At 41.2% G+C, this 19,392-nt stretch overlaps 1 protein-coding gene across 2 annotated transcripts; it reads right to left on the bottom strand.

The window, feature by feature from the left end:
* Positions 1–12,022: 12,022 nt before the first annotated feature.
* NPY2R (neuropeptide Y receptor Y2) lies at positions 12,023–17,691 on the bottom strand. 2 transcript variants are annotated; one of them, XM_084516883.1, is made up of 2 exons: positions 17,583–17,691; positions 12,023–14,584 (listed from the first exon to the last, which is right to left on the bottom strand). In XM_084516883.1, exon 2 carries the CDS (start codon positions 14,546–14,548, stop codon positions 13,391–13,393), a length of 1,158 nt encoding a protein of 385 aa, XP_084373009.1. In that variant the 5' UTR covers positions 14,549–14,584; positions 17,583–17,691; the 3' UTR covers positions 12,023–13,390. The 2 variants fall into 2 exon arrangements, with proteins under 2 accessions (XP_084373009.1, XP_084373010.1); XM_084516884.1 differs by lacking the exon at positions 17,583–17,691 and adding an exon at positions 17,181–17,385.
* Between the last annotated feature and the right edge of the window lie 1,701 nt (positions 17,692–19,392).

The raw sequence follows: 19,392 nt of genomic DNA, 5'->3' as shown, positions 1-19,392 counted from the left end.
TCACAAAAGGCCATCAAAAATTTTGTGCAAATTAAATGAAATTATATCGCAATACAGAAAATAGCTCCCAGAATGGTGGTTTTCTTTTTACAGTAACTTTTGGGATGGGTATCTTCCCATTCTGTCAATAAATCTGGAGGCATTTTTTAACTGATGCCCACTTGATAGTGTAATGTCTCAATAAGAGAATGAGAGAATGTTGGCCTTTGAGGATGAGGAATGCCAGGAAATGTACACATTGTGGAAATACCACCTGCACCATTAGTCTGAATCACTGTTATTCATATATCATATATCTGTCTGCAAGAGCAATGACTGTAGTACATAAGATCCACCAATTCTGAGGCAGAAGGTACCCCTGCCTGGGAAAATTGCTGTATGTTTTCCTCTCCCTTTTGGCACTTTTAAATGCCAAGTAAAATTGTTTTTTTTTTTTTACAGGAATGTAAAAACATACATACACATTGGGCCAACTTCTGCTCCTCTACACTGTTAAAAAATAATTTCAGTAGGAATGAGAGCAATATATTACCCAAAAGGTGTGTGAGCACAAGCATTCTCAAGACAACAAGTCTGTAGCTTTTCACAAGATGGTTATTACAAAAGGAAGAATTTAATTTCAGGAGCAAATGTTTTGATTGTGTCTGTCCATGGCATAATGAAAGAAACACAAACAATATATTCTGCTTCTTACTCATTAGAACAAATAAATACTATTAAATTACAAAGAGATTAACTCACACCAGTATTTTGTCATGCTTTTTATTTATTTTTTTTATCTGGTAAACTCATACTGATTTTTTTACTATTGTTGACTCATTGTCTGTGTGCTTTACTGAGGAAATATATAAATATCACTCTCCCACTTGAGCTCATACCACGCAGTTTTCACAAGATCTTATGATTCTGTAGCTGGTTGCTTGCATTCTGCCAGTTCCAATGAAAAAGAGCCCCAGGTCACAGATAACAAGTAGCACTTTATGAGTATCTTTGCTGTTGTTCTTTTTTTTTTTTTTTTTTTTTTTGGACAAAGAAAAGAAGGAAAAGGAAAAGGAAAAGGAAAAGGAAAAGGAAAAGGAAAAGGAAAAGGAAAAGGAAAAGGAAAAGGAAAAGGAAAAGGAAAAGGAAAAGGAAAAGGAAAAGAAAAAGAAAAAGAAAAAGAAAAAGAAAAAGAAAAAGAAAAAGAAAAAGAAAAAGAAAAAGAAAAAGAAAAAGAAAAAGAAAAAGAAAAAGAAAAAGAAAAAGAAAAAGAAAAGGAAAAAGAAAAGGAAAAAGAAAAAGAAAAGGAAAAAGAAGAAAATCTTTACCTAAGTTTGTCTACTTTGGCCCTGTTTCTATGGGAACATACTTGAACAGATGAAAGAGCAACTGCCAGACCTCAGCTACATTGCTGAAACTCTGGCCAAGGCAACTGACTACTATGAGGAGCTTCAGGCTCCATTTGGACTGTCCACTGGGTTGCTAAGCTCAAAACAGTTTCATCGTCTTGAGGGGAGAAACAAAACTGTGCATCAGGTTTAAATAACCTGATAAAGTGAAAATATTTTTCTGTAGGAAGGGGTCTCCAAATCTTGTGATTATCAGCACAACCTAAGAATAAAATATTTTTGACTAGAAGTAAGAACACAATGACAAACAAAACCTTTCTGCTCAGGTGACAGATTGCCTTTGGACTTTCTTTTAATTTTCATAATACTTGCAAAGTATGGACATTGGTGGGTACCACTGTTATTCTAAGTACATCAAATCTAACTCTTAGCTGAGTGAAAAGGACACCTAGTAGATATAGAATTAATGGGTCTAGGTATTTTTATTACCGATCCCTGACCATAGTTCCAGTCCCTGACTCTCTCTTACTACCAAACCACAGAATTGTTTTTTTTATCAAATTCAAGTTTCTGGTCCCAAGCCCTCTACTTCTCTTTCCTATACTTCATGCTTTCAAGCTCTTGCAAACAACCAAGCAAAAGAACAAACATCTTCTTGTAATCTTGGTCCCAGGCATCTCTGTTAGTCCCAACCTTGGCCTTCCACCATGGAGACCCCAGTCCCAGTCACTCACCACTCACATGCCTTCTGGCTACCCTGGCTTGCAGACCCCATTTTCCCTCTGTTCTCTCTCCTGCTTCTGGGAGGATTTCCAGTATGAGGACATAAGCTGCATTTACCAACAATCCATCCAAACAGAGCTCCAAAGGCAGGAAAGTAGGACATGTGAAAAAGAACCATCATAGTGCATTTCTTTTTATAGACTTTACCTGAAATTGAGCATGTGAAGGGGAAAACTCTTCAGGCTGGTGCCACAATGTGATATAAAATGGGCTTAGTGTTATGAGGTGCACTGACCTAATTTATGGGAGCTGAGAATCTGGTCAGCAGCTTACAGTGCCTACTATTATGTTTGTTTGTGCTCTGTTTTGGAAAACGCTGAACAGGAGTGTTTAGCTATGCCCTGTGCCAGCAAGAGTGTATAATGTAAATCTCTATTTGAGAAATTATTTTTCTTCTTTCCTGATCATTCATTCCTAGTCAGCATCATCTTCAGATCCATTTGCCTGATTTCTTTCCCTCCTTTTTCATATAACATCTCTCCCAAGTTAAGCATCTCCAAGGGAAAAAATAAAAATAAAAATAGACAGTCATGATCCGTCTTAGGCAACTAACAATTTGTTTATTAAACATAACACAATAAGGGAGGGTAAAATAAAATAATAAGAAGATGTCAGGTTGGTCTTAAATTCTGTCCATGATAAAGAATATTTTGATCTGGTATGATTTTCCAGAGCTCAGTAGAGGTCTTCAGCATGGATTTACAAACCAATCATGACCTCAAGTGGCATGCTGTTCATCTGAATAAAATACCTGCCAAAGTGCATTAGGATTGGAGTACTCCTGAGTTGCTAGGTGCCTTAGTGTTCAGATCTACCAGGGTCTGCATTAAGTGTTTCCAAGATTATAAGCAATGGGAGCACATCTGTGCCTTAATAACCCACATCTCCCTTTTACCAGTCTTTTGGTCACATTATAAAAACATACTAGGAACACTGCCTACAATCATACTTTTAAAATGAGCTGCTGTAAAAATCAATTAATCTATATGTATTAAAAAATGAAAACCCAATGAATTTTTGAACTCTGATAGCTAATTGACTGTGTAGTTTCTGTCTCTCTTTAAGGTTGGATGATGAAACTAGGCTGTTTGTGTTGGCTTTCAGCTTTCTCCTCCTGAACTGTATCCAGAGAGAAACTAAAATCTGCAGCAGGCAAAGGTTCTCAGCAGCCTCTGAGAGGATCACCCTCTAAATGCAGCTTTATATGAGTTTCAGATGTTATACAAATGAATTCACACACCCCTATTTCAAATGTTACCTGTGCTGAGCTTGTTTGTCATTTTAATTGCATAAGCAATTTCATGGCATTTTGAAGAAATTGTGTCCCTGATTTGTATCCATGTTACAGAACAGAATTGCCTGGAGATTAGAATCAGCAACATTCTTCTAGGAGAAGAGTGGGGAAGCAGGGTGAGAGCTGTCTTGCCTGCAGACTCAAACCACCCAAGTGATTTCTGAAAGCTGAAACCTGACCTTGGTGACAGCCCTGAGGGAAGTACCCACGAGTGATCAGTAAAGCACCTCAGGAAATGAAGCAAGCTAAAAGCCTGGCCACACAAAAGACCTTCCTGCCTGTCATGCTTTTCAGGATGGTTATAGTGATGAGTTTCTTAAGAGCTGCTACAGAAAAATATACGGTCTCTAAAATACCAATGGAAATACCGCTACAGGTTTTTTCCAAACGACACTGCTGAAAGCCACTTTTCCACAACATCCTGAAGTGTAGGCTCTACTGTAAGGGAAGAAGTGTATCAAACTACACACGCTGCATGCTTCCAATTAACTTTGCTGATGTTAGCCTTTGGGAGCCTGCTGATGGGCTGGGCTGTTGAGTCATTCTCAACCTTGCTGCATCCACATGGCATGGACCAGAATTTTACCAAGAAGAACTGGGCGCCTGCAAGCTTTCCATCCCAAGAGCACTCCAGCTTGTTCCTGACAGTGTATGTGCTTGCTTAGGGCTTCAAAGGAGCCAGGTAAAATGAAGGCACAGTACTTAATTGCCTTCAGGCACAGCAGTGGGATAGGTCCCATGAAATTTTAGTTGGATGCCGCTGATTCCTCCATATTACTGAAGGAGAGCAGGCTATGTGAGCTAAATATGCATGTAAAGGTATGAAATTGCTTATGGAGAGATTTTTAAAAGAGTATAAGGGATTGGAAGCCTAAATTCAGAACCATTTTTCAATTAAATTTGCCTCCCTACATCTCTCAGCACTTTTTGGTAACAGAAACCAGTATTCATCCATCAAAGTTCAGCAGTAAGCACATTAGCTTGCAAGAGTTCAGATATGGACACCAAACCCGGGAACGACAAGCCCAGTGGCACAAAAGATTAGAAGTGCAATTCAGTCTGTCTGTGTTGAAAAAACAGTCCTGTTAATTTACCTCTTTTATCAGCTTTTTGCCTTGGGAACTATGATGCTGGATAGGTAGAACTTCAGTAGAGGAACATGAGTGAAGTATCTAACTGAAATTATCAATGTAAGTAAAGTACACAAAAAGGCATCAGTGCTCTGACCTTCCCCATTTTACCTGTTTTCCTTTGACAAGTCAGCATTTCATTTGCTTTAAACAGGAAGCCCTGCTGTGATGGAGTTGTATCTCTGTTTGCACTGTTGGCTGCTCCCTGCTGTTTAAATGTCAGTTGTTTTGGATTTGCAAAGACATAAGGCTGTGAAAGTGCCTGTGAAAGACTGTCACTTGTAGATCTCAAGAGGAAAATATCTTCCATAGTGAACTGGGTGGGGAAAGGTGCAGTGATAGGTTAGGAGGGGTGGGGGGATATATTTCAAGGCCGCTATAGTACTGTCATCATCAAGCTCAAAAGCATGTATATTCTGCTCACCCTTTCAGCAGCAGAGCCCTTGATGAACAACTGCGAGGGCCAGAAGAAACAAGCATTCTGTGTAACAGGACAAAACAGATAAGGAAAACACCTTCTTGAGCCAAAGATCAGTATCTTTTGAGATACACTGCTCTCAGGAGGCAGGAGTGGTTCAGACTACCTCCTCCTGCCCTCCTGTCCTGTCAAACACCCATGCAGCTCTTTCTGCTGCTTTATTTGTGCTGAATTATTGTGTTTTGTGTAGTGATTTGAAATTGTAAGTTAAAGCTGTAGGTGGGGGAGGGGGGTTATAAAAGAAATTAAGATTCAAATATTATGCATCTTAAGATTCGAGTCTTCTGTACAGTACCAAGCTAGTACACAATACATCCCATATATACTATCTCATAGAAATACAGAAAATTTCTGGTATAACCTGTCTTATATTTCAGAGAAGTAGTAAACTGAGCAATAAAGATGAAGGATTGGATTTGCATTTACTTATTGGATTGGAACAGCTGTATTCTACCACAGGAAAATCAAAGAAGCAAGAAATGAGCTGTATCATACATATGCAACCCATGCATCTGAGATTATGAAGTGTTCTTGGAATTTGTCAGGAATATCTAAATAATAAAGACAAAGTGGGGTTAGAGGAAGTTACTGCCTGATCTTACAGATCAAGCTAGAAGTGATTATGAAAGATACTAAGCAGCAGTTTATCAATAATATGGGTACACACTGTTGGGGGTTTTCAGCTATCTTAAGAGTCAGTAAAACATATTCTTCTGATGTTTAAAATCAACATTCCAAGCATAAGCTGAATGACTACTAAAAGGGAAAGGATGATGAATTGGACTGATAAACCTGCAAACATCCTTTTAGGGTATTTTTCAAGCTTAGGCTTTTGAATAGCAATTATGGAGGGCATTATTTTTCATTTCAGTTTATGTCCTGGTAATCAATTATACACGGAGTTGGATTGAAGCCCTTTTGCTTCCCCGTTAGATGTAAGAAAGCAAATAAAAATGAGATTACTGAATGTAATGAGTTCTTTTCCCTTCCTTTCTCTGTCTTTGATTCCAGTTAACTGAGCTAACCATGGATTTTCCACTTTGAAGGAAGCAAACTGGCCATATGCATTGAGGCCATCTTTGTCATATTCTAACCCTTACTTCATTTCATTTCTAGTTCTGCTCATTAGTGCCTTTTTTTTTTTTTTTTTCCTGGCTTTATTTGACTCCTGTAGGAGCTCAACACTGGAGACCATAAACTGTGCAGCCCTATTGCTGATGTTTTACCAATCAACTACAATAGCAGGAATTAATCAGTTATCCAGCTGGACTTTCTTGACCCGTTGCATATCATACTAGCTGGTACATGCTCCATAACTCTTTGTGTTGCCAAGTCCCTCTACTGCAGGTAACTGCTATCTCTAAGCCTGCACAGGTACCACTTGTACAAAACAAATAAACAATAACAGTAATGAGTCAGACTGACCACGCAGAAAATAAGACCTTTTTTTTCACATTTTCATATTTTTGCTTTCAGAGAGCTATAGTGTCCTAGTGTCAACTCCACTATTTACTCACAGCAACCACAACTATACTGCTGAGTTAGCTTGGGGCTTGAGTGCAGTACTCAGGAAAATCCTTGCTGCCTACATGTTGGCTTACAAAGTCTAGAAAGACTGAGAATTTCCTTCTCCATGCAGGAAATTCATACCCAAAGGCCACATCACAATGCAATTGGGCCATGCACTGTTCTTCTGGCCCTGTGGTGAGGTGACATAGACTGGCAGTAACTCTCCTTCAAAGTCTGATATTTAACTTTAGGTCACCTCTGCACCTCTTGTGGTATCTCTGTGTCCCTCAGACATCGCTTCAGAGACTTCAGGATCAAGGGAGAGTTGTGTTGCAGCCCACCAGGAAGGAGTTTTCATAGCATGATCCTGTGGGTATCTGCTGCATACCCTGAGAGGTGGCACTGAGGGCACTTTTGAGGGTGCATTGATAGGACAGCATTGGTGACTGCTGGCTGGCACAGTTCAAAACAGCGCCTAGGGATCATACTAATGAAGTGGTTTGCACTATCAGCAGTATACTGCTCAGCTTCTCACTCTATTCTTGTTTTATTTAGGAAAATAATTGTAATTAGAGGGACTCCCAGCCTGTTTCTACAGATAGTGTGGAAGCCTTCAGCCATCTGGCACAGCAAGCTGCGCCCACACACAGGCACTGCCACAAGCAGTGAGCTTAGCCCATATGACACCCAACAATGCTTTTACTTGTCTGTGCCCTGGTTTTCCCATTTCCAGAGATGGCTGAAGCTGGCTGAACAACCATAAGCAAACTGACAAAGCCAAATTCAGGTTTTAATTAAAAAATCTACAGTCTTCCGCTTTCATTATAAAGCATCTTTACAATCGTAAGTATAAAATCCTATCGTTCTTGTGTGTGATTGCCTCTTGTAAGTAATGTAGTTTTCTCAAAATGTGTTATTCATAAATCTTTATTTTTACAGCCCTATTTGATGGTGCCATTTCAAAATAATCAGCCAGTTGTCAAATTGCTTTAGACATCAAGAATGCATGCAAACATAAGAAATCCCTGTGTGGTTCTGCACAAGCAGAGGTCCATTGTCCATCACAGTTTCAAAGGAACCCCCATTGAGTGCAAGGAAATCACTAGCTCCTCTATTTGAGATAAAGTATAGATTGTAAAGTGTGTATTATTGTTTAGTATTAGTATTAGTATTAGCATTGGTATTGGTATTGGTATTGGTATTGGTATTGGTATTAGTATTGGTATTGGTATTAGTATTAGCATCATGGGATTTTCATGAAAAAGCAAACATTGACCATTGACCACTCTGACAAACAAACATGACCAGAAGGTTTATAGAAATATGGCAAGATGTTCCACTGACTGTAAGAGCAGATTATATCAACAGTTTGTGTCCCATGAGATAAATCTGACAATGAAATATTGGATTTTAAATGGAGGCAGCTTTTCCGGAGGAGAAAGTTTGTTTTGCCCCTTCCTAGAGCAGCAGAAGCTCCATGCTGTGGCAACAGAGGAGAGGTTATGCTGCTGCACACTCACATCCCACCACAGCTACACCCAGCTCTGCCTTAAAGTATTTATATTTTGGCATACCCATCTGTCAGGCAGTGTTTTTGTCAGGACAAGAACATTATCACTTCTTATGTGTAAAATATGCTCCCCAGTGGATCACACTGCCAGTTCATTTCTGTTAGGAGTGGGACTGCTGACGAGGGCACAGGGAAGAGCTGTGCTGCTGAAGTGGCAGGGTTTCTCAGCACTCAGGTCACATATTATGGAGTGTCCACCAGTGTTTGGTGCCACAGGGCACATCAGTGCTAGCGTCTGTGGGAGATACCCGAGCTAGTCTGCAGCTAGCACTAACATGGGCGGGATAAGCCAGACAAACTGATCCTTGCCCTGTCACTTACCTTCAGTGCAAGGATGTGCTCATTGTAGCGCTGCCTGTGGACACTTGATTTGTTGACACCTTGATTTCAGCTGCATTTGAGCTTTAGAAACAGATCTATGCTGAACTTGAGAGGCTGTAGACATATGGCACTTAAGCTTTGTGGAGTCATCAGCATCAAAGTGTAGTTGGGATGAAATATCACCAAACACAAAGTGTATTGTCCTCACAGCAGAGACTTGCTGAAAAACTAATTCATGTTTCTCCAATCCCATCTGCTGGGAGTAATCACCACAATCCACCTCAGAAGGACATATCTCCCCCAGCTTGTGTCTTCAGGTTCAGTTGGCTGGAAACGGCTGTGGAGCTGTGGCCATGCTTCGCTGAAATGTGCTCATACTGCTCCAGTGTGCAGTGGGAGCAAGGCCAGCTGTTTCACCAGCTTGGTTACCTCAAATAAATTAAAAAGTCACAGTGCTGCCAGCAAACACTGAGATCCATTTTAGTACAAACAGCTCTAATTCTGGAGGATGGCAGTGAATAGGAGAAATGCCCTAGACCTCTATTTTTCTGTGCAACCTTGGAGAGCTAAGAATAGTTTGGCCCCATGTATATTTAAGCACAGATTCTACCATTGAAAAGGTCTTGAACTGCAGGGTTAGTAAATTATTGCATGAGAGTTGTGAAGTACACAAATAAAAGTCTGTTTCATATAAAGCCCAGTTGTGCAAATTCAACTCCAGGTTCAAGGGTCAAACCACAGTCTGGTTCTCTTATGCAGTATCAGCAAAAATATATATATATATACAGTATTTTTTTCAAACTAAATTATGCCTCCATCATCACATACGTAATTTCACAGTCTTTAAGTTTTATAGCTTGAAGTTCTCTTCCTTTCGGAAGTACTCAGTGAAGTCTGAGAGGGAAAAGATTTTAGCACAAACAAAGAATTTTTCATATATCCCATCTGAAATAAACTTTATGAGGGGTATGTATGCATTATTCATCTTCTGTACTATCTGGAATTAATAACACATCCATTGCATCTGACACATTATCACCACAGAGCTGTTTACCTATACTACATTCAGGTGAAATAATGTATGGGCACAGACTTGCTTGCTTGAGAACATGACACGAACTTTAAGGCTCAAATTATTGCAGGAATTTCTCCTCAAAGTTCCTCAGTTTCCCCAGGCAACACTGTCCTTTGTGCATAGAATTGATTTGTGTCTTCATTTGCCCTGGTTTCATTTGAACACGTTTCTCTCACTGCCCAGACTAGGGGAAGAAGGAAAGTCTATAAATCAATTATGCCCTGACTAGCCCTGTTCTTGTCTCTTCCTTGCTTCATGATGGGGGGATTTATTCTCTGACATTATTAGTTCTCCAATTTTAACAGCTTCAGATTTCCTCACTACTGTCATACCAATTTTCTTTTTAAATAATATCTAGTTTAATATCTTCAAAAATGAAGATATGAAAATCACTATTGATTGCATAAATAAGCAATTTTAATGAAGAATAAAAAACGTCTCTTCAGCAACACTAACCTTGCATTGATTTACATACATCTCCTAGCTTCTTAGAGCAAAGAACCTGGCACAAAGTAGCTCTGTTATTGTGGAGTGGTATTTATAATGATAGCACCAGGTAAATAACTCAGGAATTCAAAGACAAAATTTATCCCTTAAGGTCATTACCTGGATTAATACAAGAAAAGTCCCCAAGAGAGTTTAGAAACTATGAGGCAAGGATTATATTAATCTATGAATTCAGTGGTTCTTTATGGGTCTGACAAATAAAATGCAGATAATAGTTTTCATTCAGTTATTGCTCTTAGCGTTATTAAAATGTTGGTAATGTATGTATGTCCATTACACATTTTATACAAGACATGATTATACCAACTATGGGGCAATAGTCAGTTATGCCCCACAACCAGCCTCTGCCCAGCCATGTGGCACAGTTTTATACACCAAAACATACATATACTAAGCCCATTTTTGTGCAAGCCTAGCCCCTCTGTTTCTGTCGCTTAAACTCTCAAACCTAATTTTGCTCAAATTCACTTTGACATGCTTTCTGCTCAATCCTGCTTTGGCTACACTGTGTTGACACACACTGAATAGCACTGTATATATAACACTGAATTGTTATATATACAATAGAACAGCTCTAAGAAGATGTATATGGCTACCTGAGGAGAGGTGGCAGCGTGGTGGCTAAGTCATTCTCCTGAGAAATGAGGCCTGTCAGTTCAAATTCTTGCTCTGAATCAGAGATGACATTTCACCTTGGGTGTTCTACCGCCTCCTTGCAGATCCTTAAACGAGTATTGCTGCTGGCATTCTTTGGCTTTGTATAAAGCTTGAACCTATTCAATAGGAAAAGAACATAGTGCTTAAAAAAAATAAAGTACCAGTGTGTGAATGGGGAGACCTAGGTTCCTATTTCACCGCAGCAGACGAAACAAGATCCTCTGCAGACTCCTCAGTCTGTGGGTATAAGCCTGCTTATAGATTCATTTTCTCTTAGTAGGAAATGGGGACAAAACGTGGGTTTCCACATCCTTTTGACAGCTGGGATTTGGGGGAACTCTGAGGGAAGTTGCTACCTGATCGCTTTTGGTGAGAAAAATGCCTAATTTTCCTATGCAGCAAGATATTAAAGTGAACCCTTGCATAGGTAGCTGTTGAATCCACACCATGCAGTGGTGCACCATGTGGAGGTCTGTCACCCTAAAACAGGCACTGACTCGGGCACCACCTCACCTCCACATGGCACAGTGGAAAGCAATGGGATAAATTAGTGCAACTTTGGTACAAAATGATACTTCAGAGAAAGCTCAGGAAGTAGTAATATAAAGATGCCATGAATAGACAGAAAGATAATTTGTAATTAATCACTTTCATCCAGGATGATATAATGCGGTCTTAAAATCATTGAGAATTAGCCCAGCAAGTATAACTTCAGCACACACTGTCATGGTTACTTCAAAACTCTTTATATACCACACTCTAAAAGGCTTAAAAGAGTTGAAACAACTTTTAACCAGAGGTGGGGGGTGATGGGAAGAGGATTTACTTTTTAAATAAAGGATGCTATTTGTGGAAATAATACAGTTTTGATGAAGGGTTCAGAGTCAACTGTAACTGATACCTATGATTGATGTCCATAATAATTGCACACTTGTGTAATCCTTCCTCACCCATAACTGTTTTGAGCTTACATTTTGGATATTATTAACACTCAGACAAAAATAACTTGTGGACAATATCATGAAAGTACATGGTTGAGAATTAATCTATTTTTGTAGAACTGTTTAAGAATGATGGATACTTTTTCTTCTTTAAGTAAACACCAGCTAATTCTCTAGACCTCCCTTCTCTGCTCATGAAAAATCCAAGTCTGAATGATTTCATGGATTTTTAAAGGATGATAGCAAGATACAGTATACAAAAAGCTGAATTTCTCCACCAGACAAACATTTGATGCCACTACATTGCTAACACTTCAGTACTGGAGTTTTGTTTGTTTGTTTGTTTGTTTTTTAATTTTTAAGAGAGAACACAACAAATTTAGGAGCACTGAAAATTTAAAAAAAAAAAAAAATTAGGAGGCTGAAACGTTGCTGTAGAAAGAGACTCCAAGTGAAAGTATCACGTTTATTTTTATTCTTGATAAGCAACAGGGCAGCTTGGAATAAACACCAATTGAAATTTTCTTCATCTCTTTAATGAGTTCAAAGAGGCTAAGCAAAGACACAGAAGAGTTGAACATTGCTGTGTACAACACAGTAAACAGATTAAAATTTTATACCTGAGCAAAAAAGGAATTTAACTATTAACTACAGCATGCAGAATAACTGATAAGTTATCACATAAACCTAGCATACTGTTATTAGGTTACACTCGTTCAGATGTTTTAATTTTTACAAAAGCTAAAGATGGAAAAAGCTCCAAGATGAGATGAGTGTGTGACATAAAACCACAATAAGGAAAAGCATATGACCATCTAGCAGCCTTTCCAGAGGATCAAAATTATCTGCTGTTTTATTATGCAGAGAGAAAGCAGCAAAAATTCAAAGCCTGCAGAGTTAATAACACGTTAGGCATTTAAGTAGGTCTTGAAAATTAAAATATTGGCAGTTTATGAAGTGTTCACAGAAGACCTGAGCCTGCATCTCCTGCCTTCAAATGCCATTTTACAGCTTTGTGTTTATGAGCTCTTCCAAATGTGGAATGAAAGGTAGGGACCTGCAGGGAATGAGCCATCAGGTCACAGGCTTGCAGTTTTGTCACCAGAATAACCACAGCCGATTCTTAAGGAACGACTTTCTACCCCATTTGATCGGCCAAAGCCCACCTTTTCCTTTCTTCACACCAAAACTGGTATTTTTTCATTTTTGCTTTTTCTTTCCTCTAATCCATTTTGAATGCTTTCATTTGAAGTGCTTCAGTACAAGTCAAAAACAGTAACACATTTCTCATCCTAATTCCATTATTTTTGCAAAAGGTTCCTGTGGAAGAAAAGGGGTCTGAAAACCTTAATCTTTAACCAGCAGAGCCCATTCTCCCCAGACAGATTTCATTTTCCCAACAGACTTTGATTCTCCCCAGTCTCCACATGCAATATACAAGTTGCCTGCTCCCATAGTATTTCTGTGCTAGAAATCAGCTGTATGTCTCCCTACAGCAAAAGCAGCAAAATCTGCTTTTGTCATTTAGATTTGTCATGAAGAGATGGGAGGGATGGGAGTGTCTCTTAGCATGAGACAGCCATAAATGAAGTCTCTCCCTTTTATTTCCTCAGCTGTATAGTCACAACCTTGTGGTGACAATCTAATCTTCCCTCAAATCACACCACCTGCCTTGACTTCCCTGCTACTCTTCTTTCACCATTTATGAGTAAAACTATGCATTAAAAATGCATGTGTCAAAATGGATTTGATTCCTTTGTCCACAACATATGCGTATCTTCTTTAAAGTCAGAAATTTTAAACATTAGTAGGTTGTGTGAAAGAGTCTCCAGGGAACTGACTCCTCTTTGCTTCCAGTTTCTTCCTAGCTTTGAAAGCTGCTGATACTTCAGGGTGGATGGAGTCCAGCCGCTGCTCGCACTGAAAGGCTGTGAGGAAGGCCGTCCTGTAGTTGTTATTCATCCAGCCATAGAGAAGGGGGTTAGCAAATGTTGAGCACATGGCGATGACGTGAAACACCGTGTAGATCAGTTTGTACTCTTTCAGGTCTAGCACCTGACTGTCAATATCACTGACCAGCTGGAAGGTGTGAAAGGGCAGCCAGCTGACAGCAAACACCACAACCACGCACACCAGCATCTTGGTGGTTTTCTGCCGCCGCTGGTGGTAGTGGTCGTTCGCCGCCCCTGGACTAACGTGATTCTTGAGCTTGGTCCAAATACGGGTGTAGGCGTAGGAGATGACCGCCAGAGGCAGCACGTACTGGATCAGAAGCATGGAGATGCTGTAGATGGTACCGTAGTTAAGCTGCCCCTCCCCTGGCCATTTCTCAGAGCAGACCACAATCTTGAAGTCAGGAATGATCTCAATCAGTGAGTATTCACGGAAGATGGCCAGAGGACTTGCCAACAGGGCACTGACAGCCCAGGCAACTCCTATGATCAAGAAGCTGATCCGCTTAGAGATTTTGCTTTCCAAGTGGTAGACGATGCAGCGATGCCGATCCAAAGCAATTACAGTCAACGTAACTGTTGACACGTGCACAGCAAGAGCCTGGGCATAAGGCACCAGGTGGCACAAGACTGGGCCCAGTTTCCATTCACCCAACAGTGTGTAAACTAAAGTGAAGGGTAGGCACAGTGTATTCACCAGCAGATCAGCCACGGCCAGGTTGGCAATGAAGAAGTTAGTCACTGTGCGCATGCTTTTGAATTTGATGATCACATGGATCACAAGGGAGTTTCCGATCACCCCCAGCAGGATGATGGAACAGTAAGCAAAGATGAGGATTATCTGCACTTCGACTAGCGTTGTGCTGTCCTTCAGTTCTGGTTTCGGGTCAAGAGCCAGCTCATTGAGTGGCGTGGTGTATCTCGGCAAGTACAGCTTGGTGAACAGCTCCATTTTCATTTCATCTGTCTGGTTTTCTTCACCTATTGCTTCCAGAGGCCCCATCCTTGCAGCAGCCTGGTCTAAGCAATAGAGCTGTACCTGAAAAACAAACCAATACAAGAACATGTGGAGAAATCAGACTGTGGTGGTGAAGACCAGAAGTAATGAACGGCTACAGCTACAGTAATGAAAAGCTACAGCTCTTTCCTCCTCTAACCCAGGTTCTACATCCCAGGATTAAGAGGAGATCTGTCTTAATATATTTAAATTCTGTTGCCCTTACATTTGAAGCCCGATCCTGTAATATTATTCAGGCATGACTCCTGCTGAAAATTGGGACAGATTTCAAAAGCATTTCAAAGACAAAGTTTGCCTCAGTAAATGCAGAAGGATTAAGATCCAGCTGGGCAGCATATCCTTTTTTTTACAATCCACTACCTAAAACTATTGCTGATTTAGCACAAAACTTCCGTTAATACCTATGGGAATTCTACATGGAACTGCACCATCCAGACTGTTATTAGCATAATACTCTTCCAGCTTTTCCTTAATGGAAAGTGTCCTTTAAATAGTCACCAAATTCTTACAGGTTTAGGCCCATCCTTAACGCCAGAGAACAGATTATTGATGTCTTTTTTAATGAAAATTTATTTTATGAAAGTTAGTGCCACAAGGCAAGCAAAAATACCCTTCTAGCAGATCTGAAATAGTAGCATTTCTCTGAAATGACTGTACAATGTATTCATGCTGAAATTTAACTCAAAACACAGCTAAATCTTGGATATAAAAAATATTTCCTTTTTGTGTAATGTTTGAAAAAACACAGTTCCTTGGAGGCTGCCAATCATTTTTCGACTGCAGCCATAGAGAAGAGCAAATCATTCCCCTTCTGATGTCAGTAAGAATTTCACCACTGGCATCAAAATCACATTTTGTTGACTTCCCCACACAGGCTGAGCCAAATTCTGCTCAGCTAGCCTACGCTACCCTAAGAATTCAGTAGGCATGGATGGATAAACGTATGCTTTACAGTTAATTTCTGACTTGGACTTCAATCCTATGTAGTGTGCCTGTCCCCAGGTAGACTGTCCAAACCATGGATGGCGTCACAAGTGCCATGCACCTGTGGACTCCCTGGCTTGACCTGTGAAAGTACTAAGCAAGCATTTATCAGTACAGTGGGCTCACAGAAAAAACACCGCCATTTGCCACTGGTAGGAAAGCCAACGCTGTTACTACTCTGTTTGCCCATTCATACATTCCCTAAGTAAAGCAACAGAGTAGAGAAGAAATGTCACTTACTTGACACCAGGTGTTACACAGTTTAGTCCACCTTGAATTCAGGTCTGCCTAAAGAGACATTCAAGCTAATAACAACTGTGTTTTTGTATGTTGTTTGTTTGTTTTAATTTATTTATTATTATCATTATTTAAATCACATCCACATCACTGCAGATTTTCATTCCTACCTCTATCCCCACTGACATTTACTGGCAACATCGCTAGGTGTGATTTCCTAACAGAATTGCTGTACACGTGCACCTGCATCTTGTGACTGGCTACTACATTATGCCTCAGAAACAAGCACCATCTGCCAGCAGGTGACCGAGCCCTTTGTGTTTTGCTTGCATACCACACAATATCCCAAAGAATTTCTCAGTGCAAGCCTTTGGTTTTTTCAAAAGGTGCAGCTCAACCACATGAACTGAAAGCTATTTTTCCCCCAGAATAAGCTGGTCATTATTATGCTATATTGTTTAGTCTACACTTAGTGTAAAATTAATAGTGTAAGGCTGAGAGATACACTGTGAGACATAGCTGACATAGTGTAACACCATGAGATACATAGCTGAGGTGTGCTAGGTGTTTGTAGAAGCTTACAGTGCAGTTTTTGGTAATGTAATCAGTTGTCACCTACTAGTCTAAGCAAGGGCGGCAAGGCAGGACTCCTAATCAATACACCTTCAGTCCACCAAGTAAAAAATGTAAAAGATACATGAAAATTTGCACCACCAAGGCTATGCAGATGTCCAGAACTCATCTGAGCTTTTCCCTTCAACCTGTGTGCCTATGCCCAAGAATTATGCTTGCATGTATTAGTAAAGTAGAGCTTTGGTGAGGTCCCAAGATTGTCAGGTACTCCAAGATCTCATAATGTTTTAATTGCAAAATAAAAGCAAGTCATAATTGCACATTACATGAGATGGGTAAGAGGGAAGGCAAATTTCATACATTTTCCCTTCTTTGCCATGAACCCAGGGAGGATGATGGAACTCAGCCAAAATAATAATAATAATAATAATAAAGGTATAGCAAAAGAAAACAAAAGAAAAAATAGTATCCCTTTCTTCCATAGCATCCCTTCCTTCCCGAAAATGTTTTTGCTTGTTTCTCTAGTCACAGGCATTCTCACGATTCCTACTTCCAACCCCTTATTTAGCAAAGCCCTCTTTTCTTCTGCCACTTTCATTCCATTTGTTACTATTTGGTCTATTGACAAGCATTTTGGTCTTGTCAATACAACAAAGCTGGGGGAGGGAGGAGGGACAGCCAGGATTTTGAGCCGAGATGCACTGGTGTGTAACTAAGGGATGCAATAAATTGGACAAGTTTGACATTGCCAGTGGGACAGTTGAGTGGGGGAAGAATCAGCTCCTTTCGTTGTACGGGGGAAAACTGAGGTGGCGTTTGCTACCTGAGGAAGTGTTTGGCAGGACCCTTCCTGGTCTTTTTCGGTACAAGCTCTCCATCCGATGGCATGGCATTTGCACCCCTATTGCACATTGCTGTTTGTTTGGGTGTTTTGTTTTGTTTTGTTTTCCATTTTTCCCCCAGCCCCTCAGGGATGCGCATCAAATTGCACCCAACTTTCGGCAGAGGAAGGCCCGGGGCAGATCTCTTACGGTTCCTGCAGCAAAAGAAGAAGGGCGACCAACCCCCGAGACCACCTCGGCACGCACCCTGCCTCCCGCGGCCGCGGCGCCGCCACCGGGGGCGGCTCGGGAGCCGCTGGGGACTGCGGGGGGAGGCAGCAGGGACCCCGCACCCCTTCCCGTTTCCCTCCCCGGCCCTGCCCGGCACGGCACGGCACACTCACCGCGGCGTTTCTCTCCTGGCTGGCGCTGGGGCACGGCGGAAAGTTTGGAGGTGGCGGCGGCGGCGCCCCCCGGCATGTCGGGGGGCGGGACGGGGCGGGACGCGGCCGGGGAACGGGGACAGGCGGGGGGGTGGGGGGGGGACAGGAGGGACACGGCTCCGCCCCGCAAGGCTGAGGGAGGGGGGCTCCTTCCCGGGAAGCAGCGGCCGGAGAGATGCCGGAGGGAGCGGGTGGAGGTTTGGGGGAAAAAAGGGGAGATTCTGGTCGGTGCCGGGTGCCGCTTCGCGGTGTTCCCGGAGCGCCTCCCGGAGAGGAACATGAAGGGGATGCTCTCGCTGCAGGGAACTGCTGAAATCCTTGGCTGTGAGCGCCCCTGCTCGCGGAGATTTGCTGCTCCTCGTTAGAAGGGATGTGCCTAATGCTAGAGCAGGTGTAAGGGTGAATAAAGCATCTACATATTCCATCAAAAGCAAAAATGGAAGATTGCAGGTTTATTTACGAGGCTGCAAATGCAAAGGCAACAGCTGCTGTAGTTACAAAGTTCTGTGCTCAGTAACCTTCCAAAAAGCCCTCCTGTCAGCCTAGCTCCAGCCAGCACTATCTCTCTCCAGGGTGTAACTTACAAGATGAGAATCAAAGGAGTATCTTCTCAGTGCATGGCTGGAGGGCCTTATTCACCAAGCAGGACTTCAGCCCTAATGTCACTCCCAAGAATAGGAACCAGCAGGCTGTGCTTTCTCTGAGGCTACAGCTCCAGTGCTGGGACAAATCTTTCAAATCTTACCGAGGCTGCTATCTGGAAAGGGAATGCTCTCTTCTCTGTCTCTTCTTTGCATTAATATTTCAGGTGGCTTCAAAGTTCAGCAGCATAAGCTTCCCTCTTCTGTCCTGCTTCCTAAGATGACCCTGAACTAGAACTCTTTCTTTGTTGAAGGTAATGGTCCTTACCTTGGTTGTAGCTCAGTATGATACTCTTATCAGAGCACAGAATGTAAGTAGAGTATCAAAGAGTAACTTCAGCAATTTAAAGTTGTTTTTGAAATTCAAAACATGTCTTAAGAACCCCCTTAGATCTTTGCTAATTCAGGCTACCTCTATGAAGGGCCTTGCTCTTCGTCCTTTGGCACTTCTGAGGCTGTTAATGGAATGCTCCGAGCTTCTTGCAAAATAGATTTCTTTGATGACTAAATAAAGAGCCAGGAATTTCAGTTCTCCTATCCCTGTTTATTTATTTTCCCAAATTAATTTCACTGTGGCATTTATTTTTTGGTGTAACTTCAGACATGACTGCATGCCATGAGTTTTAGTACAGCACCGTTATAATGCATGGCTGTTACTGCAGTTCTTGACTTTCCTTCTCTTGCAAACAGTGTGTGCTGGTGTTTACTCATCTTAGGGGTGTAGCTATTGTGCTTTACGCCACACACTCTTTCTAAATTAAGATGTGTTTTTGCTTCTCCTAACATCTTGAAGAATATAGCAATGCTACAGATCTTTACAATCTGTATAGCTCAAATCACCTCAGCATCCCATAGCTAAGGAAAAGCTGTTCCTTTCTTTTACTTCCAAGCTCCTGAAGAAAAATCAAGAAGTTGTGCAGGCTCCTAGAAGCTGTTAAGCTGGCTAAGGTCACAACCCTCTCCAAGCAAGGCAGCACATCCCACAATTTGACAATCTTCACCGTAAGATAAAATTTCATTGTGTCAAATCAGAGTTTTTTCTGTTCCGAATGCCTCTTGTCCTAGCCCTGTGCTCCTGCTGGTGTCTGCAAACAGTAGATAGATCTCCCTTTAGCCTTGTCCTCCTTAAG

Source organism: Aythya ferina (genome assembly GCF_964211825.1).
Source record: "Aythya ferina genome assembly, chromosome: 4".
NCBI lineage: Eukaryota > Metazoa > Chordata > Aves > Anseriformes > Anatidae > Aythya > Aythya ferina.
This window is presented reverse-complemented; position numbering and strand designations above follow the sequence as displayed.

Coding starts and splice junctions, on each gene's coding strand:
- NPY2R (XM_084516883.1), bottom strand. CDS start 14,548: ATGGGGCCTCTGGAAGCAATAGGTGAAGAAAACCAGACAGATGAAATG.